The 8,566-nt window shown below is 40.0% G+C and overlaps 1 protein-coding gene across 1 annotated transcript in view; it reads left to right on the forward strand.

Moving 5' to 3' along the window:
* Adgrg7 (adhesion G protein-coupled receptor G7) overlaps window positions 1-8,566 on the forward strand; it is a 62,514-nt gene that overhangs the window by 45,940 nt on the left and 8,008 nt on the right. The window contains exons 12-13 of the mRNA NM_001107098.1: window positions 515-858; window positions 2,688-2,784. Coding sequence (NP_001100568.1) covers window positions 515-858; window positions 2,688-2,784 — 441 coding nt within the window. The remainder of the gene's footprint in view (window positions 1-514; window positions 859-2,687; window positions 2,785-8,566) is intronic.

Here is an 8,566-nt window from a genome sequence, read left to right on the forward strand (position 1 = left end):
CAGAAGTCCAGCACGCTAGCGTCTCCCATTACCAAGCTAGAGATACCCCAGTGAGCTCACAGACATGATTTAAAGCACATTAGGGGAATTTTGGGGAGGGGTAGGTGACCTCTGTCTTAATCATTGACTGTATCTCTAGGAACATTGCAGAACCATTGCTGGGGAGTGGGGGGCTGGAAACTGTTGCTGGGAAAGTCTGGAAACTGCTGCTGACCTATTGTCCTCTCAGGCCACTTGGCAGGGCAGCTTCTGACTGAAGCCTGGGAGCAGGGGTGGGTTGGTTGGTTGGTTGTGTTTGTTTGTTTATTTGTTCCAGTAACTGACTTGCCTGGGCTTGACTGGATTTGCCCAGTTCTTGGAAACAGAGATTTAGGCCTGGTCTCCTGACCTGCCAGTTTGAAGCCTGTCATGGAGTCAACCTAGCCTGTCTCAGTTGATGTTGTTGCTGCAGTTTCTGTGGTTTCACATGGTTCTTCATATTTACTTTATTTTATTTTTTACTTTTCATTTTTAGGAAAATCAGAAAAACCTCAGTAACCTGGGTGTTGGTCAGTTTGTGTATATCGATGTTGATTTTTAACCTCCTCTTTGTGTTTGGAATTGAAAACTCCAATAAGAACCTAAAGACAAGTGATAGTAATATTAATGCTAACCCTAATGAAAACAAAATACCAGAAACAGACACCATTGAAACCCCGAATCCCTCATGCACAGCCATTGCTGCCTTGCTCCACTACTTTCTGTTGGGGACATTTACCTGGAATGGACTCAGTGCCACACAGCTCTACTTCCTTCTGATAAGGACCATGAAGCCTCTCCCTAGGCATTTCATTGTCATCATCTCATTAGTTGGATGGGGTAAGTGTTTGTATCAACACTTAATTAGAAATTTCACCTTGTTGCAGTTGTCTAATGTCAACAAACACCCATTGGAGGGCTAACAATTCAGGGTAGGGGAAAAGAAAATAGAGTAATCGCTAAGAACTGTTTCTGTCTAGTAGCTTACTCTCCAGTGAGGGATCAACACAGGTACACTGGACATATTGTAAGCTAAATTAAAGGGTTTAATTTTTAAACATCCCTTTATTAGTTTATCCTAGCTTTGGAACATATGTAATTAATCTCCAAGCTACTTTTTTATTGTATTATCTATTTACATCCATCCTATCCCTAAATGTTGCCCTCCCTCCAAGTACCCCCTCACAGAGTTCTTGCCCTCATAATTCCTCCCCTTCACCTCTGAGAGGTTGCAACCCAGGTATCCCTCCACCCTGGGGCATCAAATCTCTACAGGATTAGATGCGTCCTCTTCTACTGAGGCCAGACAGGGCAGCAATCTCACTAAAATCAAGACAAGGCTGCCACTCTCCCCCTATCTATTCAATATAGTACTTAAAAGTCTAGCTAGAGCAATAAGACAACAGAAGGAGATCAAGGGATACAAATTGGAAAGGAAGAAAGTCAAGGTATCACTATTCACAGATGATATGATAGTTTATATAAGCAACCCTCAAAATTCTACCAGAGAAGTTCTACAGCTGATAAGTAACTTCTGCAAAGTGGCCAAATATAAAATTAACTCAAAGAAATCAGTAGCCTTCCTTTATACAAATGATAAATGGGCTGAGAAAGAAATTAAGGAAATGACACCCTTCTCAATAGTCACAAATAATATAAAATATATTGGTGTAATAGATGTGAAAGATCTGCATGGCAAGAACTTCAAGTCCATAAAGAAGGAAATCAAAGAAGACCTCAGAAGATAGAAAAATCTCCCATGAATTGGTAGGATTAACATAGTGAAAATGGTCATCTTACCAAAAGCAATCCCCATCAAAATTCCAATAGAATTCTTCACAGACATGGGAAAAAAACAAAAATAATTCTGAACAATGAAAGAACTTCTAAAGGAATCAACATCCATGACCTCAAGCTGTACTACAAAGCAATAGTGATAAAAACTGTATGGTATGAGTACAGAGTCAAACAGCTTGATCCATGGAATAGAATAAAAGACCCAGAAATAAACCCACATCTACGGACACTTAATTTTTGACCAAGAAGCTAAAACCATACAGTGGAAATAAAGAAAGCATCTTCACAAATGGTGCTGGTCTAACTGCCAGTCTGCATGTAGAATAATGCAAATAAATCCATATTTATCATCCTGCACAAAGTTCAAGTCCAGGTGGATTAAGGACCTCAACATAAAACCAGATACACTGAATCTAATAGAAGAGAATGTGGGAAATAGCCTTGAACACATTGGCACAGAAGAAAATCTCCTAGCTACTTTAACAATATCTCAAGGAAAGTAATCAGACAGAGTGGCTTGTCATGAAAAAATTCTTGAAAGTTATGTTGTGTCCCAGGAAAACAAAAGGAAGCATTTTTTCAAATTTAAATTATTTAAGTAAAAATAAATTGGGACATTTGGTGATGAGCATTGTTATTGGAAAATTAAGAAATGAGAAATCAGATAGGATTGGTACTTAGAGAACACTAAAAGTAGAAAGAGAACAGAAAAGTTCTACTTTTATTCTACTGCTAGCTATGGGTCAGTATATTGTCCAAAGAGGAAAAAGAATACATCTAAAGAGGTCAGATGTATAATTTACTCAAAGTCTTTTATAATTAATTTCCACCTTGGATAAAGTATTAACCTCTGGCTTCTCTTTATCCCTTAGGAGTTCCAGCAATAATAGTAGGTGTAACAATCGGGATCATTTATGCCCTGAGTGGGAACAAGTCATACTGGGAGTTAGACTATCGACAAGAGGAAATGTAAGTTTTAGCTCTTTAAACTTTGACATAAAAAGTATATGCATTCATTGATATGGGCTCCAAGTGTCCAACTTTCACTTTATAACTGCCATATTTTGCAATGGTTATTTTAAGTTCTCAAAAAAAATAAATCCTATTTTAGATACAATGACACAGGAATTTCCTATGATATTTCCTGAAAAGGAAGGATCCATTGTTTGACCAGATAAATCTGAAATTTCTCATATTAAAATTACATTCTTTTGGTTAGTCAAAAATAATACAGTATAATAATTATGGAACTCAGTAATCCTGTGCCTTGGTTTTCTCATCTAGAGTATGGATACCAATTGTAGTAATTTTGCTTAAAGTTGTTATGCAGGGATGTCAGTCAACCCTGAAAACATTTAATAACTCACAAAGCACCTTCCCTGTCTCACTCAGATGAACTCATCAGGATAAACATGATTATAATAGCTATTTCATGGTAATGGATCATGTACCACAAATTCTTGCTTGGTTACCAGCATGAACAATTAACTGTTCATATAGGACATTCCTGACTGTACAGTGTTTGGTTGTTATGTGGGAAGAAGAGAAAAAAGTTGAGCTGAGCTGAACTCAGGTTCCACACTTTACCTGTATCTCTCCCATCAGACAGCAGATGTCCTGTAGTTTATCCTTCCTTCTCTGGATCACCTACCATTCATATCCCCAAATCCCACCTTAACTCTTAAGCCAACTCACCTCAAAAATCACATCATTGTCACAATGGCACTTGACCATCCCAGAGAAGGCCATGATGTCAAGGGACTCACCTGATTATCCAAGCTGTAGGGCTGATTGCCTGGCTGGATTTCACATCCGAGACTTTTTTGTTTCATTAGATTTCAATATCATTTTGAGTTTTAAACCTTAAATTGCACAGTTAGAAATAAGAGATGCCCATATCTCGTGGGAGAGGTAATTTATTCTCATTCCATCATTAATTTCTTGCCATTAATTTTCTATTCATTTCTACCCCAGGCATAGAGCTTTCATAAGAGAGAAGCCAGATTACATAAGTTTAATCACACTGAATTATGATTAATTTATAGTGGGCCCTTTCCTGAGCACAGTGTTAGGCACTGAGGACAGCACCAGGCCACTGATAATTACAGATGGGAGGAAAGGAAAGGCTGTGTGATGTGAACATTCAAATCACCCTACTATTTTCTGCCATACACTCTCGCCATCAAAGGTCACATTTCTTCATCTGTTGAGACAGAGGAGGGATGGCTGTGCTTCCCCTGAGCTACCCTTCCACGGGTACTTCCTTGATGCCCCAGGTCCTGCTTCTCTGCCTGCAGTTCCATTTATCTGGTCCCTCACCCAGTTCTCTTACCTTGTTTTCCCCACATGAGCCTAGTTAAGGAACAAATACAGGTTAGGCCACACTCCTCTTAATGCACTACCTCAGCTCTCTACACTGTCATCAGATAGGCTGTATCATACTCTCTGATATGGGCAGGGCCGGTATTAACCATGGGGACTTACAAGATCCTGGTGGTGAATTTTTCCAGTGTATGCCATGGAGGTTAAACCAGTTCTTTCCGTATTTCATGGCAGAATAGGCAAACTCTTTAACCCATCTGAAGTCAACACAGGATGCTCGGTAGACTCCATGTCTTTATTTTTATCAGCCTCCATCCTGTGACCCTCTTTTTTCCTAGTAAGTCTACCCCCACAACTGTAGGAATCAGCCTGACTAGGATCTATTCTCCTCTTCCTCAGCAGTCTACATCTCAAGGCATGAATCACTGGATTCAGGATGACACACATAAGAGATGCAGTGAGAAGAAAGCACTACTATCCCCCGTGAACTAAAGCGCCAGAGAGGGAGAGAGTGGTTCTGATACACTCCCCAAAAAATGAAAACCAAAGCAAACAAGCAAAAGACCAATAAGCAAAAAAAAAAAAAAAGCCAAAACAATTCAAAACCAAACAAAAAGTCCTTAAAAATATCACTGAATACATTATGTCTTGGCCTGGGCATGGGACCTGACCCTGGAGTGTAGTTGATGTATCCTCTGAGACTCCATTGGAGCAAACTTGTTTTGTGGCAACATGCACAAAGCCTGCACAGCTTGAAGCCAGGTGGACTCTCTGGTCATTTTTTAATGCTTTTTAAAAATCTATAGAATATGTATCTGTGTGTATATGCTAGACAGTATATAGGCTACCAGGGCATTATCATGTGTGCAGATGCAGGTAGAGGCCAGAAGAATGTTAGATTCCCTTGAGCTGGAGCTGCAGGAGGTTGTAAGCTGCATAGTGATGATGCTGAGGACTAACCCAGACCTCTGTTAGGATCAACAGTCAACTCCTGGGCCACCTTTCCAGTCCTTGCTTTGTTTTTTTTTTTTTTTTTTTTTTTTTTTTTTTGGTTTCGTGTTATTTTGTTTTGTTTTTTTGTAAATGGTCTGATGTTCTGTCTGCTTACATTTCTTATCTTTTCTTTGAAAACTACTTCGGACAATGATGACAGTCACCCTGAATTCTTCTCCACTCGACAGTCAAACAATCATTAAATTATTTCTCCTTACTCTTTCCAAGAAGGATCCCCTAACCTTGAACGTGCAAAGTAACTGTGGATGTTCTTGAGCTCCTAGTCTTTCTGCCCCTACATCCCAAGTGCTGAGCGTGAAAATGTGTGCCATCATCCTGGTCTTTCTCCTTTCTTTTAAATAATCTTTACCCAGACTGTCTCTTAACACTTCTCCTATTGCATACATTCAATACAGTACAATAACCTCGTACATGGTTTCCTCCTTTTGCTCAAGTCCTGCTCTCATCACTGTCTCTGCGGCAATACATTTTAAACCTAAAGCAGATCATTTAATGTCTCCCTGCCTCATCCGGAGTGCAAGCAATTGCTCACAGAGTTCCAGAGTGATTCATGTAAACCCACGCATCTCATGCATTTACTCATTCTGAGCCACACCAGCCCCCTTTGTGTTTGTTTGTACATTTGCTCAATGTTTCTTTTTTAAAATTAATTATTTACATCCCAAATGCTGCCCTCACTCTCAGTCCACCTCTTACAGAGTTCTGCTATCCCCTTCTCCTCTGAGAGGGTAAGGTCTCTTGGGTATCACCCCACCCTGGCACTTAAGTCTCTGCAGGAATAGCTGCATTCTTTCACACTGAGGCCAAGTAAGGCAGCCATGAAGACGGAGCTGCACTTCTGCTACATGTGTGCCTCTGGTGTTCGTCCATGTATGTCCTATGGTTGGTTGGTTGGTGGTTCAGCCTCTGAGAGCCCCTGAGGGTCCAGGCTAGTTTGTTGATCTTCATGTGCAGTTCCTGTCCCCTTTAGAGCTTTCCCCAACTCTTCCATAAGAGTCCTCGACTTCCATCCAATGTTTGGTTATGGGTTTCTGCATCTGTTTCAGTCCCTGTTGGGTAGAGCCTCTCACAGGACAGTTACACTAGGCTCCTGTCTGCAAGCATAAGAGAATATCATGAATAGTGCCAGGGACTGGTGCTTGTTTATGGGATGGGTCTCAAGCTGGGCCTGTTATTGGTTGGCCACTCCTTCAGTCTCTGCTCCGTCTTCGTCCCTGCATTTCTTTTAGACAGGAGCACAAATTTTGGGTCAAAGGTTTTGTGAGTGGGTTGGTGTCCTCCACTGGGCATCCTGCCTGGCTATAGGAGGTAGCCTCTTCAGATTCCAAGTCACCACTGTTAGGCGTCTTGGCTTAGGCTGCCTGAATTGACTAAAGTTGTCACCTCAGGGCATTTGAACAAAATGCAATATCTGTTTAGAATGCCCTTTCCTCCCTTATCAAGGTCTTTGCTCCAATATTGTTATTCTGTGAGACTTTGCCTCAACCACTCTATTAAACTGAAATCCTTCCCTCCCTTCATATAATATACATATATAAAAATTTCTATAAATGCATAAATAGTAATTGCTAGACTCTCATTGCCCACATTACTTTTTTTAATCTCCCATGCTTGTTAGCACCTGAAATATTATCACTTAATTTTATCTGCATCTCTAAACTAAAGTAACTTACTAAAATATGGAGTTTTCTGTACTGATAATTTTTTTTGGTGTCTAAAATTCCAGCTGGCACATAACATGTTCTCTCTAAACTTTTTTTAATGAATAAATAAGTTATTTCAACAATACTATGAGGTTGCTACATCATTTTCAACGTGGCTGAGAAGTGAGAAGTGCAAACACACATGAGGGTCTTTCACCAAACCAAAAATAGCAACAGACAACTTGCAAGGTGGAAAGCACTATGGAGTGAAACGATGTTTGAAAACTCCATCTTTAATTATCAATTTTAATAGCATTTTTAATGTTTACCGAGGGACTGGAGAGGCATTTCAGCCAGAAAATGTTGCTAGATAAGCACGAGGTCCCGAATACAGGGCCCAAGCACCCAGGTAAAGAGGCAGATGTGCCTGGGAAGGCTCAGTCAGATCACTAACACTCATTGGTCAGCCTTGCTGATTCAGCCAGCTTCTAGCCAAGGAATAGACCCTGTCTCAGTAAAACACTCATGGTTATCTTCTGGCCTCCATATGCATGTACCTATATACACAAGTGAACCTTCACACACACACACACACACACACACACACCCCAATGACTATAATATAGAATATTAAGATAATAGAGTAAAAATACTAAATTAATCAATTAATTAGTTTTTGTTATTATTCTTCCATGATTTCCAAGATATGCTAAGGGAGTTCTAGAAGCATTTATTGAATGGTGTCATCTGTTTAGAAAAATGAATGGAACATGTATACTTGTTAATGTTTATATATAATATTTATATAACTCTCTAAGGACATATTCAAAACACTGGTGAAATTTGGAGCTGGCAATAATATCCTTCTACAGCCATTTGAACTTTTTATATTACGATCCAGGATAAGATACGTATCCAAAAGTAGAATACAAGTAATAGCTCACCTATAGTTAGGCACTTTGTAAATGACAGGAAGTTACATCTAAGTTCAAGACTGCTGTAGGCACAGAAGTGCATGTATTAGTACTTTTCTGTTGCTGTAGTAAAATATCCTTATGAAAAGCAGTTTAGGGAAGCAAGTTGTGTTTTGGCTTAAGGTTGCACAGGGAAGCAGTCGGACCTGTCTGAGAAGTCACAACAATGGAAGCACGAGGCCACCCTGAAAGTCACAAAGCAGGACTTTGGCATTCATCTATATACAGAAAGCAGAGGGGACAGGGAGTAGACCCTTAAAGTATGAAGTAGAGCCTATGTAATATAAAGTATAAACCTACGAAGTAGGAAGTGCAAAACCTTTAAGCCCACCTCCAGTGCACTTCCTCCTGCAAACCTCTGCCTCCCGAAAGATTTCATAACCTTCCCAAACAGTGCCACAAACTGGGAACCAAGTGGTCAATGCATGAACCCCTGGGGGACATTTGTCATTCAAATCACAACAGGCTATAACTCAATAGTAGAACTGTTAGCTAGCATACCCTAAGTCCTGTGTTACAAGATACTTGATCATGCTGTGAACCCCAAGATTGTATATTTACTGGAAAACAAACCTGTTTTTAGTTGTGAGGTGGATCAGCCTTAGCATACATGGTTAATCCAAGAGCTTTCTTCTTCAATATTGTAAAAGACATTCAAAGGTAGCCATAGGTCACAAGGAGGATCAAACAACCAGTTGGCAGGAAGTGAACATAGGATTATTAAGAAAAAGCTATAGAGAGTAATGGGGAGTCAGGGGGATGGATGGAGAGACACACAAGAGGCAGAAAGGAGGGGCA

This window comes from Rattus norvegicus, chromosome 11, assembly GCF_036323735.1.
Source record: "Rattus norvegicus strain BN/NHsdMcwi chromosome 11, GRCr8, whole genome shotgun sequence".
NCBI lineage: Eukaryota > Metazoa > Chordata > Mammalia > Rodentia > Muridae > Rattus > Rattus norvegicus.